Source organism: Biomphalaria glabrata, chromosome 3 (genome assembly GCF_947242115.1).
Source record: "Biomphalaria glabrata chromosome 3, xgBioGlab47.1, whole genome shotgun sequence".
Taxonomy (NCBI): Eukaryota; Metazoa; Mollusca; class Gastropoda; family Planorbidae; genus Biomphalaria; species Biomphalaria glabrata.
The window spans coordinates 36,899,222-36,922,349 of record NC_074713.1 but is presented as its reverse complement, the minus strand read 5'-3'; the positions used below and the strand labels follow the sequence as shown (position 1 = coordinate 36,922,349).

The 23,128-nt window shown below is 37.2% G+C and overlaps 1 protein-coding gene across 4 annotated transcripts in view; it reads left to right on the top strand.

Annotated features, from left to right (window-relative positions):
* LOC106062693 (protein phosphatase 1 regulatory subunit 12A-like) overlaps positions 1 to 23,128 on the top strand; it is an 82,080-nt gene that overhangs the window by 39,418 nt on the left and 19,534 nt on the right. For all 4 annotated transcript variants that reach the window (XM_056024850.1, XM_056024853.1, XM_056024852.1 and 1 more), the window contains exon 2: positions 3,556 to 4,479. In XM_056024850.1, the coding sequence (XP_055880825.1) occupies positions 4,308 to 4,479 (172 nt within the window). In that variant the 5' untranslated portion in view covers positions 3,556 to 4,307. The remainder of the gene's footprint in view (positions 1 to 3,555; positions 4,480 to 23,128) is intronic.

Here is a 23,128-nt window from a genome sequence, read left to right as displayed (position 1 = left end):
GATATTTCTTGCTATGTTGTAGTCTTCAATGCATATATTATGTAGGAATCTGAGCAGATATTTCCTGCTATGTTGTAGTCCTCACTGCATATATTATGTAGGAATCTGAGCAGATATTTCTTGCTATGTTGTAGTCTTCAATGCATATATTATGTAGGAATCTGAGCAGATATTTCTTGCTATGTTGTAGTCTTCAATGCATATATTATGTAGGAATCTGAGCAGATATTTCCTGCTATGTTGTAGTCTTCAATGCATATATTATGTAGGAATCTGAGCAGATATTTCCTGCTATGTTGTAGTCTTCACTGCATATATTATGTAGGAATCTGAGCAGATATTTCTTGCTATGTTGTAGTCTTCAATGCATATATTATGTAGGAATCTGAGCAGATATTTCTTGCTATGTTGTAGTCTTCAATGCATATATTATGTAGGAATCTGAGCAGATATTTCCTGCTATGTTGTAGTCTTCAATGCATATATTATGTAGGAATCTGAACAGATATTTCCTGCTATGTTGTAGTCTTCACTGCATATATTATGTAGGAATCTGAGCAGATATTTCCTGCTATGTTGTAGTCTTCACTGCATATATTATGTAGGAATCTGAGCAGATATTTCTTGCTATGTTGTAGTCTTCAATGCATATATTATGTAGGAATCTGAGCAGATATTTCTTGCTATGTTGTAGTCTTCAATGCATATATTATGTAGGAATCTGAGCAGATATTTCCTGCTATGTTGTAGTCCTCACTGCATATATTATGTAGGAATCTGAGCAGATATTTCTTGCTATGTTGTAGTCTTCAATGCATATATTATGTAGGAATCTGAGCAGATATTTCCTGCTATGTTGTAGTCTTCAATGCATATATTATGTAGGAATCTGAGCAGATATTTCTTGCTATGTTGTAGTCTTCAATGCATATATTATGTAGGAATCTGAGCAGATATTTCCTGCTATGTTGTAGTCTTCACTGCATATATTATGTAGGAATCTGAGCAGATATTTCTTGCTATGTTGTAGTCTTCAATGCATATATTATGTAGGAATCTGAGCAGATATTTCCTGCTATGTTGTAGTCCTCACTGCATATATTATGTAGGAATCTGAGCAGATATTTCTTGCTATGTTGTAGTCTTCAATGCATATATTATGTAGGAATCTGAGCAGATATTTCCTGCTATGTTGTAGTCTTCAATGCATATATTATGTAGGAATCTGAGCAGATATTTCCTGCTATGTTGTAGTCCTCACTGCATATATTATGTAGGAATCTGAGCAGATATTTCCTGCTATGTTGTAGTCTTCACTGCATATATTATGTAGGAATCTGAGCAGATATTTCCTGCTATGTTGTAGTCTTCAATGCATATATTATGTAGGAATCTGAGCAGATATTTCCTGCTATGTTGTAGTCCTCACTGCATATATTATGTAGGAATCTGAGCAGATATTTCCTGCTATGTTGTAGTCTTCAATGCATATATTATGTAGGAATCTGAGCAGATATTTCTTGCTATGTTGTAGTCTTCAATGCATATATTATGTAGGAATCTGAGCAGATATTTCCTGCTATGTTGTAGTCTTCACTGCATATATTATGTAGGAATCTGAGCAGATATTTCCTGCTATGATGTAGTCCTCACTGCATATATTATGTAGGAATCTGAGCAGATATTTCTTGCTATGTTGTAGTCCTCACTGCATATATTATGTAGGAATCTGAGCAGATATTTCCTGCTATGTTGTAGTCCTCACTGCATGTCTTCTGTAAGAATCTCAGACCTGATTAGTGTCAGTATTAAGAATTATCTTCCAACTGCTTGGTATGAGATTCACAACCACCCTTACTGAAATCCTGTAACCTCCACCCCTACCAAATCTCCCCCTCTCTTCCAAAACATCTACGTAAACACACAACTTGTCTATTAACGTCAGACAGATGCACCTATTAACTAAACGCCATGTTTCTGGGATATTTCGAAGTCCATACTGTTTACTGTAAAAACAAGTCCAGAAAAGCTTCTATATTAAATTTCTGTTTATTTAAAAGTAAGATATTTCTTTGTAGATGGCTTCTGTTTACAGCAATTACAAGACTGGGGTGTATCTGTTTTCAGTTAAAGTCTTTGAAACAAAACAGACAGGGTGTCAAAAGGTTTGTTGAGATATTTGGCTGAGTGACTTGGCCCCCTAGCAAAGGCGCTGCGGGAGCTGGAGCTCAAATCTTTTAATTGAGATTTGACTTGAGCTTGGCTGAGGACAGGTGCCCACGCCCCAGTGCCGACTTTAGATATGATATTTGAGATGGGAGGCCCCCATGTAATCAACATAAGGCCATTTATTAATTTCCTTTCTCTTCAAAACAATTGTTCAGCTATAGCTTACGTTGCCTGTAGTTAACCCTAACACTGCATCAAACCACCATGATAAAATGTATTGAAAGAAAGCGCTTAGAACCGAGACCTATCATTGAAGAAAGTCTGAGCACTGACCTGCAACGTCACAACCACAACAGTTTATACCCATAGCTCATTGCCACGTCGTACAAGTTCTGTATGACGTGGCTACGAGCTATTGGTCTAAACTGCCCACAGGTTGTGACGTTGCAGGTCAGTGTTGAGGCCTTCTATAACGAATGGTCTCGATTGAACATGCAAGCACACATTGAACACATTGAACACATGCACATTGTTTAGTCGTACTCACACTACATGTTCAAAATTAACCCATTGCCTACATCCACAGTCACAATGGGGACTTTGAATTAGTCTCATCTATATCAAATATTTATTATTATTATATAATTTTAGGTGAAAAACTCTTTATCTACTTCTTTAAACTATCGGATGTTATTAAATAACAGAAACTGCGTGAAAGAAAAACAAACAAACTTGTTTTTATAATGGATAACAAGCACAATAAAAAAAATGTAAAAAAACAAAACAAAAAAAAAAACACCGGTATCTAAAAGGTAGAGCTCCGCACTTACAATTATATCTCTAAATAATGTAAAGTTTTCCCTTTTTTGATATTAAACAAGATAATTAATTACCAATAATTGATTGACTAATTGGTTATTTTTTTTTTTATTTATTTATGTTTGTTAGATAAATAAATAATTGTTTAAAGTTTCAACTTGATCTGAGAATGAATGTGGGGGAAATAACGTGTTTCAACTTTTTACCAGACAGACAGACAGAGTGGGTTGATAAAAGCTTTGTAAAAAAAAAAAGAGGTTGTACTTATAAATATATTAAACATGATAAAGTGAATAGTGACATTGGATATAGAAAGCTACGTGAGGTATACGAGATTAGGCCATGATCTATTTATACTTTTAATAATGGCTTATATATTGTTGTAACCCCCCCTCCCGGTTCAAGCACAATGAATGATATGAGGAAATCACGTTTTCAATAGCTCTGTAAGCTTATGAAATGTGAACGGACAGACAGACAGACAGCACAATGACAATAGAAGTTTTTTTCCTACTTGGCAGGTTTAAAAAAAAAACTAACTTGAAATTTTTATTTTTCTATTTTAAGCTGGAAGAGTTTCTCACTCTACGCAGACAGGAGAACTAAACCTATTTACTGTAGAACTATTTATACAATTTATGGAACAGAATGCCTTTAAAGATTTGAACCAGTGCTTGCTAAACACTCTGTGCGCTATCTTGTGATAGATTGTAACAGTGGAAGATCTCTTCGTTGGAAACTTACGCATGGACCCCGCAGTGGTGAGTGGGATGACTAGGTCTCTAATCTTCTAAAATAAAACTGCACAACATTTTGAGTTGACAAGGCTGATGTAGTAGGTGCTGATATCACGTGCTGAGATAATGGCAGATTGAGATAAACAGTATTGCCCACATTGTAGCTGTTTTACATCTAAAATTAACTCATACTGTTGGCTTAAAACTTCGTATCGAAAATTCATTAATCAGTCATCAACATTTTTTGATAGTCTTCGGGAATTTCCAAATGGCTTAGCGTTAAGTGAAACAAAAAGATACACATGTGTATATACATAGAATCTCTCAAATTGACATAGTTGATAGCTCAGGATTTTCTACTGATTCGTTTCGTGTTGTGGTACACAATTTATACTTAAATAGCAATCTTGCGGATTTGTGTTGAATTCACTGGGAAATGTTTGACTTTGTAAACTAGATGTCACCAAGCCTCGGATATCTCTCAATTACATCGACGTCAGTGTTCTAAGCGGCTGTCGCTGTGATTGTTGGTGGGGGTGTGATTTTCTGGCAAGGAACGCGAGCCAAAAGTTGTAACGGACAATGAGTCGACGCGCTAGCTTGTTAGCCAAACAGGAGAAGAGGAAACCCAGAGTCCGTTTCCCGGATGAGTTAGTGTTCTTAGACAACATGAAGGGCAATGACATCCAGGCGTGTCACTCGATGCTGAGGCGAGCCAGTGTCCAGCTGGATATCAATGGTCTCGACGCTAATGGTAAGTAGGTCATAGGTCTGTGTTGTCTGTTGTTACATAGCAAAGTGGAATAGGTTTAACGAATTAGTCAAATACAAATAAGAATCTGCAATAGTTATCGACATCGCTGTACCACTATCTCATAATATTTGAACAACTGAAAGTGAAAAAACAATGTGAAAACCTAAGCTTACAGATAAATAGACTATGGAAGATGTCTTACAAAAAAACAATTTGCCCTTTTATTACACCAACCGAGGGGATAGTGGCAACTAATCTTGCTAACAACTAACCTTGCTAACAACTAACCTTGCTAACAACTAACCTTGCTAACGAATTCAAGGCCTTAAACCTCCTTAAGAAGTTTTTTGTTATCTGTCAGAGGACAGTGCTGCTGTAGACTTGCCACATCACCAGAACATTTCCCAGTGGTCACTTTTAAAGGGAGACTACAATGCATTTTGTTTCTCTTGAACTAAGCTCGACCCTGACACCAATGATAGTACTATACTAGCTGACTGACTGACTCATCTACAACAATGATAGTACTATACTAGCTGACTGACTGATTCATCTACAACAATGATAGTACTATACTAGCTGACTGACTGATTCATCTACAACAATGATAGTACTATACTAGCTGACTGACTGACTCATCTACAACAATGATAGTACTATACTAGCTGACTGACTGATTCATCTACAACAATGATAGTACTATACTAGCTGACTGACTGACTCATCTACAACAATGATAGTACTATACTAGCTGACTGACTGACTCATCTACAACAATGATAGTACTATACTAGCTGACTGACTGATTCATCTACAACAATGATAGTACTATACTAGCTGACTGACTGACTCATCTACAACAATGATAGTACTATACTAGCTGACTGACTGATACATCTACAACAATGATAGTACTATACTAGCTGACTGACTGACTCATCTACAACAATGATAGTACTATACTAGCTGACTGACTGACTCATCTACAACAATGATAGTACTATACTAGCTGACTGACTGATTCATCTACAACAATGATAGTACTATACTAGCTGACTGACTGACTCATCTACAACAATGATAGTACTATACTAGCTGACTGACTGACACATCTACAACAATGATAGTACTATACTAGCTGACTGACTGACTCATCTACAACAATGATAGTACTATACTAGCTGACTGACTGATTCATCTACAACAATGATAGTACTATACTAGCTGACTGACTGACTCATCTACAACAATGATAGTACTATACTAGCTGACTGACTGACTCATCTACAACAATGATAGTACTATACTAGCTGACTGACTGATACATCTACAACAATGATAGTACTATACTAGCTGACTGACTGATTCATCTACAACAATGATAGTACTATACTAGCTGACTGACTGACTCATCTACAACAATGATAGTACTATACTAGCTGACTGACTGACTCATCTACAACAATGATAGTACTATACTAGCTGACTGACTGATTCATCTACAACAATGATAGTACTATACTAGCTGACTGACTGATTCATCTACAACAATGATAGTACTATACTAGCTGACTGACTGATTCATCTACAACAATGATAGTACTATACTAGCTGACTGACTGATTCATCTACAACAATGATAGTACTATACTAGCTGACTGACTGACTCATCTACAACAATGATAGTACTATACTAGCTGACTGACTGACACATCTACAACAATGATAGTACTATACTAGCTGACTGACTGACTCATCTACAACAATGATAGTACTATACTAGCTGACTGACTGATACATCTACAACAATGATAGTACTATACTAGCTGACTGACTGATACATCTACAACAATGATAGTACTATACTAGCTGACTGACTGATACATCTACAACAATGATAGTACTATACTAGCTGACTGACTGATACATCTACAACAATGATAGTACTATACTAGCTGACTGACTGATACATCTACAACAATGATAGTACTATACTAGCTGACTGACTGATACATCTACAACAATGATAGTACTATACTAGCTGACTGACTGATACATCTACAACAATGATAGTACTATACTAGCTGACTGACTGATTCATCTACAACAATGATAGTACTATACTAGCTGACTGACTGACTCATCTACAACAATGATAGTACTATACTAGCTGACTGACTGACTCATCTACAACAATGATAGTACTATACTAGCTGACTGACTGATTCATCTACAACAATGATAGTACTATACTAGCTGACTGACTGATTCATCTACAACAATGATAGTACTATACTAGCTGACTGACTGATTCATCTACAACAATGATAGTACTATACTAGCTGACTGACTGATTCATCTACAACAATGATAGTACTATACTAGCTGACTGACTGACTCATCTACAACAATGATAGTACTATACTAGCTGACTGACTGACACATCTACAACAATGATAGTACTATACTAGCTGACTGACTGACTCATCTACAACAATGATAGTACTATACTAGCTGACTGACTGATACATCTACAACAATGATAGTACTATACTAGCTGACTGACTGATACATCTACAACAATGATAGTACTATACTAGCTGACTGACTGATACATCTACAACAATGATAGTACTATACTAGCTGACTGACTGATACATCTACAACAATGATAGTACTATACTAGCTGACTGACTGATACATCTACAACAATGATAGTACTATACTAGCTGACTGACTGATACATCTACAACAATGATAGTACTATACTAGCTGACTGACTGATACATCTACAACAATGATAGTACTATACTAGCTGACTGACTGATACATCTACAACAATGATAGTACTATACTAGCTGACTGACTGATACATCTACAACAATGATAGTACTATACTAGCTGACTGACTGATACATCTACAACAATGATAGTACTATACTAGCTGACTGACTGATACATCTACAACAATGATAGTACTATACTAGCTGACTGACTGATACATCTACAACAATGATAGTACTATACTAGCTGACTGACTGATACATCTACAACAATGATAGTACTATACTAGCTGACTGACTGATACATCTACAACAATGATAGTACTATACTAGCTGACTGACTGATACATCTACAACAATGATAGTACTATACTAGCTGACTGACTGATACATCTACAACAATGATAGTACTATACTAGCTGACTGACTGATACATCTACAACAATGATAGTACTATACTAGCTGACTGACTGATTCATCTACAACAATGATAGTACTATACTAGCTGACTGACTGATACATCTACAACAATGATAGTACTATACTAGCTGACTGACTGATTCATTCATCCACATATCGTTTATGAAGGAAGGAAAATTACGAACATTTCACTAGCGTTTACTTACCATGTACGTGGAAGAACGAATTACACTTTGTCTATCTTTTGTTTGTCTGTCCTGATATGTTTTATTTTCAATTACTTTTGTATAGCGCACGTTGTGTGTTAAAGCATGCCCAGTTCTCTCTGGTTCCATTTCTATAGTGGATCTGTGGAAAGGTTGGGGGGGGGGGATCTGGGAGAAAGTTGCCATGCTGCCTTTAGGTGCTCAGTACAAACACAACTCAGTTCCAGTTAAGATTCGAACTCAAGTCCCCATGATAGGCAGCCCAGCGGCTTATACCTCTCAGCCGAACATCCCAAAGTTTCCTTGCACAAAATTTCTCTTTTTTTTTTTTAACTTTAGAAAACATTGAAGTGAACTCTAGGAGCGCACATTCACAATAGTTGGCAAATTGTAAGCAAGAGGTAAATTACTGCAGACACTCTTCTAAATCTATATAGGATCAAAATACATAAATAAACTTGTCTAGCAATCTGCTCGTCTTTTTTTCACCGTTCAGAAAATAAATGAAACATTTTCTTTGGAGTTAAAAAAAAACTGGATTCGCTTCGTTTCGTTAACATGCTGCACATTTGACGCGAGGCTGCACATTTGACACGAGGCTGCACTTTGACACGAGGCTGCACGTTTGACGCGAGGCTGCTCACCTTATTAAACGAGATAGTACTAAAAACATGGAATGTCCTAAGCAGTCTTCCACTGTTACACAGCGTGTATACGTGTGTGCTTTGTGTAGGCAAATATGTAAGAGCATGTGTTGTATGTGTGTGTTTCTGGTGAGTTGGAAGATTTCTAAATTCTTTCCCAGTAAGTCAGTGTATTCAGGACAAGGTACGTCACGTCTACCCGGCATGCACCTCACATTCCTTACGTCGACTGACATCCAACAGACAATGATGTGAAAATGGCATACAAACGACTGACATGTAGCAAGTGTCTTAAAGGACACCCAAGCAACTGACATGTAGCAAGTGTCTTAAACGACACCCAAGCAACTGACATGTAGCAAGTGTCTTAAAGGACACCCAAGCAACTGACATGTAGCAAGTGTCTTAAAGGACACCCAAGCAACTGACATGTAGCAAGTGTCTTAAAGGACACCCAAGCAACTGACATGTAGCAAGTGTCTTAAAGGACACCCAAGCAACTGACATGTAGCAAGTGTCTTAAAGGACACCCAAGCAACTGACATGTAGCAAGTGTCTTAAAGGACACCCAAGCAACTGACATGTAGCAAGTGTCTTAAAGGACACCCAAGCAACTGACATGTAGCAAGTGTCTTAAAGGACACCCAAGCAACTGACATGTAGCAAGTGTCTTAAAGGACACCCAAGCAACTGACATGTAGCAAGTGTCTTAAAGGACACCCAAGCAACTGACATGTAGCAAGTGTCTTAAAGGACACCCAAGCAACTGACATGTAGCAAGTGTCTTAAAGGACACCCAAGCAACTGACATGTAGCAAGTGTCTTAAAGGACACCCAAGCAACTGACATGTAGCAAGTGTCTTAAAGGACACCCAAGCAACTGACATGTAGCAAGTGTCTTAAAGGACACCCAAGCAACTGACATGTAGCAAGTGTCTTAAAGGACACCCAAGCAACTGACATGTAGCAAGTGTCTTAAAGGACACCCAAGCAACTGACATGTAGCAAGTGTCTTAAAGGACACCCAAGCAACTGACATGTAGCAAGTGTCTTAAAGGACACCCAAGCAACTGACATGTAGCAAGTGTCTTAAAGGACACCCAAGCAACTGAGATGTAGCAAGTGTCTTAAACGACACCCAAGCAACTGACATGTAGCAAGTGTCTTAAAGGACACCCAAGCAACTGACATGTAGCAAGTGTCTTAAAGGACACCCAAGCAACTGACATGTAGCAAGTGTCTTAAACGACACCCAAGCAACTGACATGTAGCAAGTGTCTTAAAGGACACCCAAGCAACTGACATGTAGCAAGTGTCTTAAAGGACACCCAAACAAAATTGGGGACACGTAGATGAATGTCGGCGAGTCAATACAAAATGTTGAATAGATCTAGACCAACAACAATACATCTAGACCAACAACAATACATCTAGACCAACAACAATAGATCTAGACCAACAACAATACATCTAGACCAACAACAATACATCTAGACCAACAACAATACATCTAGACCAACAACAATACATCTAGACCAACAACAATACATCTAGACCAACAACAATACATCTAGACCAACAACAATACATCTAGACCAACAACAATACATCTAGACCAACAACAATACATCTAGACCAACAACAATACATCTAGACCAACAACAATACATCTAGACCAACAACAATAGATCTAGACCAACAACAATACATCTAGACCAACAACAATAGATCTAGACCAACAACAATAGATCTAGACCAACAACAATACATCTAGACCAACAACAATACATCTAGACCAACAACAATACATCTAGACCAACAACAATACATCTAGACCAACAACAATACATCTAGACCAACAACAATACATCTAGACCAACAACAATACATCTAGACCAACAACAATACATCTAGACCAACAACAATACATCTAGACCAACAACAATACATCTAGACCAACAACAATAGATCTAGACCAACAACAATACATCTAGACCAACAACAATACATCTAGACCAACAACAATACATCTAGACCAACAACAATACATCTAGACCAACAACAATAGATCTAGACCAACAACAATACATCTAGACCAACAACAATACATCTAGACCAACAACAATACATCTAGACCAACAACAATACATCTAGACCAACAACAATAGATCTAGACCAACAACAATACATCTAGACCAACAACAATAGATCTAGACCAACAACAATACATCTAGACCAACAACAATAGATCTAGACCAACAACAATACATCTAGACCAACAACAATACATCTAGACCAACAACAATACATCTAGACCAACAACAATACATCTAGACCAACAACAATACATCTAGACCAACAACAATAGATCTAGACCAACAACAATAGATCTAGACCAACAACAATACATCTAGACCAACAACAATACATCTAGACCAACAACAATACATCTAGACCAACAACAATACATCTAGACCAACAACAATACATCTAGACCAACAACAATACATCTAGACCAACAACAATACATCTAGACCAACAACAATACATCTAGACCAACAACAATACATCTAGACCAACAACAATACATCTAGACCAACAACAATACATCTAGACCAACAACAATACATCTAGACCAACAACAATACATCTAGACCAACAACAATACATCTAGACCAACAACAATACATCTAGACCAACAACAATACATCTAGACCAACAACAATACATCTAGACCAACAACAATACATCTAGACCAACAACAATACATCTAGACCAACAACAATACATCTAGACCAACAACAATACATCTAGACCAACAACAATAGATCTAGACCAACAACAATACATCTAGACCAACAACAATACATCTAGACCAACAACAATACATCTAGACCAACAACAATACATCTAGACCAACAACAATACATCTAGACCAACAACAATACATCTAGACCAACAACAATACATCTAGACCAACAACAATACATCTAGACCAACAACAATACATCTAGACCAACAACAATAGATCTAGACCAACAACAATACATCTAGACCAACAACAATACATCTAGACCAACAACAATACATCTAGACCAACAACAATAGATCTAGACCAACAACAATACATCTAGACCAACAACAATACATCTAGACCAACAACAATAGATCTAGACCAACAACAATACATCTAGACCAACAACAATACATCTAGACCAACAACAATACATCTAGACCAACAACAATACATCTAGACCAACAACAATAGATCTAGACCAACAACAATACATCTAGACCAACAACAATAGATCTAGACCAACAACAATACATCTAGACCAACAACAATACATCTAGACCAACAACAATACATCTAGACCAACAACAATACATCTAGACCAACAACAATACATCTAGACCAACAACAATACATCTAGACCAACAACAATACATCTAGACCAACAACAATACATCTAGACCAACAACAATACATCTAGACCAACAACAATACATCTAGACCAACAACAATACATCTAGACCAACAACAATAGATCTAGACCAACAACAATACATCTAGACCAACAACAATAGATCTAGACCAACAACAATAGATCTAGACCAACAACAATACATCTAGACCAACAACAATACATCTAGACCAACAACAATAGATCTAGACCAACAACAATAGATCTAGACCAACAACAATACATCTAGACCAACAACAATACATCTAGACCAACAACAATACATCTAGACCAACAACAATACATCTAGACCAACAACAATACATCTAGACCAACAACAATACATCTAGACCAACAACAATACATCTAGACCAACAACAATACATCTAGACCAACAACAATACATCTAGACCAACAACAATACATCTAGACCAACAACAATACATCTAGACCAACAACAATACATCTAGACCAACAACAATACATCTAGACCAACAACAATAGATCTAGACCAACAACAATACATCTAGACCAACAACAATAGATCTAGACCAACAACAATAGATCTAGACCAACAACAATACATCTAGACCAACAACAATACATCTAGACCAACAACAATACATCTAGACCAACAACAATACATCTAGACCAACAACAATACATCTAGACCAACAACAATACATCTAGACCAACAACAATACATCTAGACCAACAACAATACATCTAGACCAACAACAATAGATCTAGACCAACAACAATAGATCTAGACCAACAACAATACATCTAGACCAACAACAATACATCTAGACCAACAACAATACATCTAGACCAACAACAATACATCTAGACCAACAACAATACATCTAGACCAACAACAATACATCTAGACCAACAACAATACATCTAGACCAACAACAATACATCTAGACCAACAACAATACATCTAGACCAACAACAATAGATCTAGACCAACAACAATACATCTAGACTAACAACAATAGATCTAGACCAACAACAATACATCTAGACCAACAACAATACATCTAGACCAACAACAATACATCTAGACCAACAACAATACATCTAGACCAACAACAATACATCTAGACCAACAACAATACATCTAGACCAACAACAATACATCTAGACCAACAACAATACATCTAGACCAACAACAATACATCTAGACCAACAACAATACATCTAGACCAACAACAATACATCTAGACCAACAACAATACATCTAGACCAACAACAATACATCTAGACCAACAACAATACATCTAGACCAACAACAATACATCTAGACCAACAACAATAGATCTAGACCAACAACAATACATCTAGACCAACAACAATAGATCTAGACCAACAACAATACATCTAGACCAACAACAATACATCTAGACCAACAACAATACATCTAGACCAACAACAATACATCTAGACCAACAACAATACATCTAGACCAACAACGATACATCTAGACCAACAACAATACATCTAGACCAACAACAATACATCTAGACCAACAACAATACATCTAGACCAACAACAATACATCTAGACCAACAACAATACATCTAGACCAACAACAATACATCTAGACCAACAACAATACATCTAGACCAACAACAATACATCTAGACCAACAACAATACATCTAGACCAACAACAATACATCTGTGTGATTACAAATATTTGTACTAATTAGTTTTTGTTCAGCACTATTTCGTCATTACAACCCTATCGATATGTTCTGATCCTATCACTTGTCTGGACCAGTTGAGAAAATGGAAATGGTGGTGAAAGAATATCTGGGGGAATGTTATCGTAATTGTTTTTTTGTTTTTCTTTACAAAAACCCAAATAAAAAGTGGTGGACGACCAGAATTTGAACTCATTTGACTCACGCCTCCTCAAGCCGACATACTATCCACTCTGTTAGAGAGGTGCTTATGACTATAAGATTATATACTTATGTTGCTTTTTTTTTTTGCGGCGTTCTATAAAGGGGATTAATTCAGCTTCTACCACCACTTCAGTCAAGTACAATAATCTTTTCCTTGTCTGAGATACCAAACAAAATATTGAATTGTCAATTAACTAATTGATTAACTTTTTAAATTGATGCCTGTTTTGTCAGGTGAAAGAAATAATTGTACAAAATTTCAACTTCATCCTAAATTTGGGTGTCGAAGAAATAAGGTGTTAAATGTTTAATAGACAGATAGAGTTGGTATAAGCATGGTAACAATGGTCGGGCCACATTATAAAGCGGGTCTTTCCAAATCAATTCAAAAGTCAAGATGGGAGAAATTACGATGCGCAGGTTAAAAAAAAACACAAAAAAATGGGGGTTCCTGAGTGCGAAAAAAAGAGAAAGAGAGAGAGAGAAAGAAAAGAGGGAACGTGCCGTGCTATTTCACTGTAACAGATAGACTAATTCACAGGCTAAAAAAAAGTATGTTAGGTTGATCGTTAACTCAAAATGTGAACCGTTTATTAAAATTTAAAAAAAGAAGAGGGGGTGTTTCGGTCATTATAAATCATACTGACCCTAGGAATAAATCATCGGGCGTAGCCGGTGTGTACTGCTAGTAGCTGATACTTTGTTACGCTTTCATCTGTTTCAGCCCTTCTAATGCTATAGGCCATAGGCCAAGTAAGTCTGGCATCAATTTTGCCTGGATTGTTTGGAGTCGAATCTTCAAAATTGATTTTCTTAAAAATCAGAATTTTTACCTGGCAACTTAAGATTACATATTGAGCCCCGCCCTACCTGGCAACTTGTGATTCTACACATTATTATGAATCAAAAACTTCTGAGACCAAAATAATTAAATAGCGAATAGCCAATACACACACACACTGTGACACACACACACTGTGACACACTTGAATGCGTTTTTAACATTCCGTATTTCAGTATTTTAGTTCAAACAGAACTATGCCATTTTGAGGCGAGGAGTGCATTTTTTTATTGAACCAAACGAAGAGATTGGTTCCTTCTAACAGCACAGAATGTCTGCTTGGATGAGCTTTAAAAACTACATTGTTCACGTGCTGTGATCTCGTTTTGAAAACGAGGTTCACTTTAATTTTTTTATGTAACTCTTGTAACTTAATTACGTTTAGTGTTTATGGTGGAATCTTTTGAAAATCGATTTTCCACCAGAAAATAAAGCAAAACAAAAAGTAACAAGTAAGTATAATTACTTGTGTAGATCTGCGTCTTAACTTCTAGTAATGTTGGACTGTGTTTAATTAGATTTTAGCCCAGACCTGGGCCATCTGCCTCATTCCTAACTGACGTGTGATTACAATATTTCACCTTCCGCTACCCCAGTGTCGTGCCAGCCAGTCAGTCCACCCTTTGATGCCGTCTTCACTTAGTTTCCTATCCTTGACAGTCTGTCTTTTGCCTGGTTCTATTCCTTGCAGGAAGATCATGGGAAAGTCCTGAGGATTTTGTACCGCATGAAGTTACTTGAATTTTGAGTTTGTTGTACACTTTTCAAAAGCGACATTTCAACGTAATGTTAACTGCTGCCGAATAATTCGGTTACCCTTTAGGAAATTTGTCAAGTGGTAACGAACTCTTTTCTTTTACAACGTATTTTAGATATCACTTAAGTCAAAATATATAATTTTCTAGTTAGACCTTGCGATCTATGGGGCAGATGATGTTAAAGTCATCCGTTTCTATGGCTAAAGGTTAACGAGCAGGGTGTGATGTGGCCAGCATGACGACCAACTGCCTTTACTTTCCTCAACTAAAGTCAGGTACCCATTAGAGCTGGGTGGACTCAGATGCACCTTAAAAATCCCAAAATTCAAAATCCCAGTCTTCACCGAAATTCGAACCCAGGACTCAGGTTTGAAAGCGAAGCGCCTAACCACTCGGCCATCGCCCCCCCCCCCCCGATATCCCGATATCACTTAGCTATGTAATAAATTTACAAATACTTTCAAAGTCGAAGTAGTTTAGTCCTGGTAGCTATCAAGCTTTCTTACTGGATGCAGGGGCGTAGCTGACTCTCTATTCAAGTGATACCTAGCTTTTATTTTACCAGAGGGACACCTATGTATTATCGACATGCATGTCACTGACCGCAACATCTCACAAAAGACATAACCAAGCCTCATGGGTTTCCATATTGGGGCAGAAGTTTAGAGGAAACGGATAGCACCGCGTTACGGACCGGGGTCCATAGGTTGGGAACCACTGTTCAACTCCTCTTTAAATGAAAACAATGTTTTAATGTCTACGATAGATTTCAGTTACTCCCCCCCCCCCTCCCCATACACTTTATTATTCAACTAGCAGCTCCTCGGCTCTAGCTCTCCTTGTCTGTGTTGTATGATACACTGGGTCTCACCAATATCACGTTTCACTGCCATGGCACTAGCAGCTCCTCGGCTCTAGCTCTCCTTGTCTGTGTTGTATGATACACTGGGTCTCACCAATATCACGTTTCACTGCCATGGCACTAGCAGCTCCTCGGCTCTAGCTCTCCTTGTCTGTGTTGTATGATACACTGGCTCTCACCAATATCACGTTTCACTGCCATGGCACTAGCAGCTCCTCGGCTCTAGCTCTCCTTGTCTGTGTTGTATGATACACTGGCTCTCACCAATATCACGTTTCACTGCCATGGCACTAGCAGCTCCTCGGCTCTAGCTCTCCTTGTCTGTGTTGTATGATACACTGGGTCTCACCAATATCACGTTTCACTGCCATGGCACTAGCAGCTCCTCGGCTCTAGCTCTCATTGTCTGTGTTGTATGATACACTGGGTCTCACCAATATCACGTTTCACTGCCATGGCACTAGCAGCTCCTCGGCTCTAGCTCTCCTTGTCTGTGTTGTATGATACACTGGGTCTCACCAATATCACGTTTCACTGCCATGGCACTGGCAATAGAAGGCCGGTGTACTTACAAAGAACAAGGAAAACTTTCACTGCTTTCAGTTACACGCACCTAGCAGCACACACAGTAATAAACAATAAGCTGCACTACAGAATAAAAGAAACAAAACAATCCAATGTCTAATCAGTTAACATCGTGACAAGAGCTAAAAAATATTGACTGCTGAACCAGGATAGGAACCCTATTGTTTCCACCAGGGCCAGATTTAACTCGAACGAGGTCGCATGCTTTTCGTTGCTGAAGATATTTCTCTGTCACGTGGTGCTGAGACTATTGCTGACATATCTAGCTATTGTCAACGTGTCAACTCTTGAGGACTTGTCCTAATGTTAAGTATTTAGCTCTCGGTCTTTTGAAATCAAATAACTTTGTAAAAGTCTAATAAGTAAAAAAAAAAGTAAAGCCTCCACTTTCTGACCTTTCCATCTATGAGGCAGATGATTTTTAGGTCATCTGTTTCTTTGGCCATCAATTAAAGAGCAGGGTGTCGTGTGGCCAGCACAACGACCAACCGCCTTTACTTTCCCCTACTCAAGTCAGGTATCAATTAGAATTGGGTGAACTCAGGGGCGCCCTAAAAATCCCGAAATTCGAAATATTTGTCTTCACCGAGATTCGAACCCAGGAACCCCTGGTTTGGAAGCCAAGCACTTAATCACCCAGCCACCAAGCCCCGAGAAAAAATTTAATTTAAAAAAAAAAAAACTTGCAGCAAAATTTTTTATGGGATATGGACAAAATATTTGTCTAAGTTTGGACATTTTACTTTTTTAATAGTGTACTTCTATTCAAATGCTATTTTTTTCTAACTTTCCTGCTAAAAAGCTTTTCAAAAAGTTTTGTACAAAAAAAGATTTTTTTCAATTTTCAATTTTTTTTCCAAAAAATAATGGAATAATCAACTTGTAGGCTACGAATTGAATTAATCTCTCTAAAAAAAATAATCAAAGTGTTCCGTCAAATTCTCAGAATGTGCAAAGTGTTCCGTTAAATTCTCAGAATGTGCAAAGTGTTCCATTAAATTCTCAGAATGTGCAAAGTGTTCCGTTAAATTCTCAGAATGTGCAAAGTGTTCCATTAAATTCTCAGAATGTGCAAAGTGTTCCATTAAATTCTCAGAATGTGCAAAGTGTTCCATTAAATTCTCAGAATGTGCAAAGTGTTCCATTAAATTCTCAGAATGTGCAAAGTGTTCCATTAAATTCTCAGAATGTGCAAAGTGTTCCGTTAAGGAAAAAGTTTGGGAAACATTGATCTAGATTCAGTGCCAAGACACAACGTACACAAAAATTTGATGTGGTTTTTGTATTATTAATATTATTGGGTTTTTGTTTTCTAAAAGAATATAGAATAAACAACGGCTTACATGTACGAAACCCTATATGTATGTTTATTGTAATTGCTCTACAGCCGTTCACCCCTGCAGCAGTTAAAGTAATGATTACCCTAAGTGTTCACATAAGCTTGACATTTCAGCTCCAAACGTGATGTAAGCTGCAGAGGCGTAGTGAAGGGGGGGGGGGCAAGGGGGCACGATGCCCTGGGCGCCACCCTCAGAGAGGCGCTAAAAAAAAACAATAAAAACTATTGTAGATATTTTAGTTAGGTAATACATTATAAGGTTATTTGTATTATATTATTATTAAATACTTTTATTTATAAGCCTATATTTCTACATGATGTTAATGGAAAATGGGGGGGGGGGGCTAAAAAGTTTTTTGCCCGGGCGCACATTTCACTCCCTACGCCTCTGTGTAGGCTACATTCTATTGGCATTTACCTCCTATGTAAGGTACAGACATAAGCATTAGAAATGTTGAGGTTTAATCACTCGAATAGTGATCAGATTATTAAGTCTTTGAAGAAGATATCTACTTGGTATCAGTCTAGGTATTGGTCAGCAGAGTTCAAATATCTGGAGTTTTAAACTTGTTACTAAGTCTTTTGTTTCAACAGAATAAGAATAGATTGCAGGAAACTGAAGTAAAAAATAGATGATTTTGGTTTAAAATATTGTGGTACTGGTACTCTTCAGACAAACTCGACCGGAAACCATTAAATCTTTGTTTCAAATTAAAGTCAAATCTAGAGCAGTTCAAGCTCCTCACAATTCTATCGAGAAGAGCTAATAGAAGCTTTTTTTTTGTTTGTTTTGCATTTACTTTGGAAAGACTTCACACTAGTAATTACTTCACGTGTAGACCTGCTAGTAAATTACTTCACATGTAGGCCTACTAGTAAATTACTTCACGTGTAGGCCTACTAGTAAATTACTTCACGTGTAGACCTGCTAGTAAATTACTTCACATGTAGACCTACTAGTAAATTACTTCACATGTAGACCTACTAGTAAATTACTTCACGTGTAGACCTGCTAGTAAATTACTTCACATGTAGACCTACTAGTAAATTACTTCACATGTAGACCTACTAGTAAATTACTTCACGTGTAGGCCTACTAGTAAATTACTTCACGTGTAGGCCTACTAGTAAATTACTTCACGTGTAGACCTACTAGTAAATTACTTCACGTGTAGACCTACTAGTAAATTACTTCACGTGTAGACCTGCTAGTAAATTACTTCACGTGTAGACCTACTAGTAAATTACTTCATATGTAGACCTGCTAGTAAATTACTCCACGTGTAGACCTGCTAGTAAATTACTTCACGTGTAGGCCTACTAGTAAATTACTTCACGTGTAGACCTACTAGTAAATTACTTCACGTGTAGGCCTACTAGTAAATTACTTCACATGTAGACCTACTAGTAAATTACTTCACGTGTAGGCCTACTAGAAAATTACTTCACGTGTAGACCTGCTAGTAAATTACTTCACATGTAGACCTACTAGTAAATTACTTCACATGTAGACCTGCTAGTAAATTACTTCACGTGTGGACCTACTAGTAAATGACTTCACGTGTAGACCTACTAGTAAATTACTTCACGTGTAGACCTACTAGTAAATTACTACAATTGTTCGCGGAACACACTTTGAGAAACACTGTCATAGTAAAATACTCTTTTTATTCACCAAAAGTAAAAGGCAGAGTCAAGTCTCAGCTAATCGAATGGCAGATGTCTAGAAAATGTTTCGTGAACGGCCGTGGAGTGTTTCAATGAAGGTCAACACTCAGCCACTTGGCTAAGTTGATTGTGTAATAGAACCACTTCCAGATAGTGTCTAAAAACAAAAGTGGGAGATAATCAATCCATTTTTTTAACAAGCGAACATTTGTTGTTTTTTTAAATACAACCCTTGCAGCTGTTGAAGTGTCTAGAAGTACACTCACGTGACTTTCTGTGTTTGTAAGATACATGGCAACGTATTAAACAAAAACAAAAAAGAAAAGATTGGGGTGTGGGGCATACACCGCTTGGCTACCTACGCAAAGAAAAGATTGGGTTGTGGGGCATACACCGCTTGGCTACCTACGCAAAGAAAAGATTGGGGTGTGGGGCACAAACCGCTTGGCTACCTACGCAAAGAAAAAAAATGTGGGGAGGGGTGCGCTCAAGTTCGATTTCCTACTCGAGTTGAATTGTATTTACTGAGATGTACAAAGGGATCACGGACAGCTCCACCCACTGGGTCCTCAATAGAGTTTGGTCCATAGCGCACTATGCACATTGGCGCATGAAATGTCCACTACTTGAATAAAATAATGAAAGAAACATATGTAATGAGAATGAATAAACAATGACGTAAAATAAGCCCATGTAAAGGTCAAAGTTTAAAAGGTTTTTACCTGCCAATGGCGATGTAACTCTTGTGTAAGCACTAGCAAACAAAGTTTAATGGAACAGAAATCTTGTGTCTCTAAATTTTGTTTGTCACACTTCTCACACTGCCTTGCCCTTGTCAGTCAGTTTATATTATGTATCCTGTCTATTGTTTTTTGTTATGTCCCCTGTCTATTGTTTTTGTTATGTCCCCTGTCTATTGTTTTTGTTATGTCCCCTGTCTATCATTTCTACATTTCTTCTAGTCTCTTTTTACAAAGCTTATATCAACCAGGGGCGGATTAGCGATGCTCGGGGCCCAGGGCGAGCGTCATGTGCGGGGCCCTTAGCCGTAAGGGTAGACAATATATATATATATATATATATATATATATATATATATATATATATATATATATATATATATATACCGTAAACTCTTCACGCTAACGGGCTCATCCGTCTCTAACGCTGTAACAATAACACTACAGTATGTCCGCCTCTAAATGTGACGTAGCTACATTACGTAAGTATATTATATACTGTATTGTAATTGTTTTGGATTAACAGAAGAAAATAAAAAGGAAAACACTCGTGCACTACTAATATTATGTCTCCTCTCTCACTCAGAAAATTGAAGCCGATTGGACGTTCTATAAGAACAAAGTGGGCTATAAGAGCTACTGTGGTCCATACACTTTCACAGACACGACTTTTGCGGAAGGTCTATACTCTATACCACGGGTTTTCAAACAATTAATTTAAAAAAAAATACTCCCGCGTTTTTTTGTTTTTTTTTTTACCATGGTGACACGGGCCACGGCCACACGATGTCTAGGCACACAGTAGAACTTAATACGTCATCGCCACACTTTCTGGAAGCTGATTGGCCGAAACAGCTGTACAAGCACATCAACTGGTTCACTACAGGCTCGGTTACAGTACCAAATAAGGAATTCTTCTCATACACCCTCAACCCTTTTTTTGTTTCCATTGCAGACTAAAGTCACAGTATAAGTAATTGTAAACGTAACCAATCCTTTTTGTACTGTAATGTGACATAACAGCGCTGTATGACACTTTACAAAATTACTGAACATTTAATGAGTTTATAAAAGGAACAGTATGTAAAGGTTATTATTGAAATGGGAAAAAGGTTATCTAGAGGTTTTAAGTGTTTGGGGATGTCCTGTGATACTGTTCATATCCGAAAATAGTGTATGTATTTGAAATTAAATACCGCGAAAATCTGACCTTCGCGTGCGATCTTAGAACGTATCACCAGCGAAAGTCAAGAAAACACTATAGGCCTATATTTGTTTATTAATGTTCATTTTTTTTTTAAATTACTTTGTCAAAAGTTGCATTGATGTGACTACAAATGTTTTCAATGACTCTTTTATATTCAATGTTTACTAGTCGTTCCAACTTGATCACTACGCATTGTCTGAATACAAATCCGTTTAGACGTCAATGTTTGAATCCCTACTATTTGGATTGGTTGCTGCCACCTACGTGTTGTTAGTGTGAACTGTTTAACGAGGATAGCCTCGTTGACTCGGCAGGTCATTAGATGCAAGTCTTTCCCGAAACTGATCGGTATTTCCAAACCAAAAATGTATGCTAAGAGCTTAAATGGCAATTGATATCATAATGATACTGGGAAAATATTGAGTAACTAGTCCTAGTTTATGACAACTGATTTGGTTTTCGTAGATGGTGACAATAAAATCTCCGATCGCGGGGCCCCCCTCAGGCGCGGGGCCTGGGGCGGTTGCCCCACTTGCCACCTCTAAGTTCGGTACTGCTATCAACTCAATCTTTCTGTCTAGTACAAATTTATCGTTATTATTTATCCCACACTCAATATCGGATAAAATTGAAACTTACACAATTTTTAAATTGTATCTAACAAAATATTAATTAATAACAAACAATTTAACCAATTAGTCAATTAATTCCTGGTAATTATTTTATTTGATACCGATAAGGAAAATTAATCCTCATCATTAAGAAATATGGCTACGTATGTGGAATCCCCCCCCCTATATAATTGTACCCATTATTTCTCTCACGCCTCTCCTCGGATCAAGTTGAAACTTTACACAATTATTCATTTTTGCTAATAAAAACACGAATCAATTTAAAATTAACCAATTAGTCAATTAATTATTGGTAATTATTTTTTCATATCGAAAACGGGAAATAAAGTCTACATTACTGAGAGATATATTTGTAAATATATTTTTACTTGCTTCCATTATGCATGCATCTAAACCTGAAGAACAAAGAGCAGGTTACTCTGGTACACCTGTCATACTCTTAGTGCATCTGTTAAGTAATCAGGAATGTTGATGTAAAATAAAGATTGAGGATTATCAATAAGTTAGGTAGGGGTAATATTGCATAATATACAAAATTCACAAATCACTTTAGGGCTTCTCTGGGGAAAGCAGCCTTGTTTATGC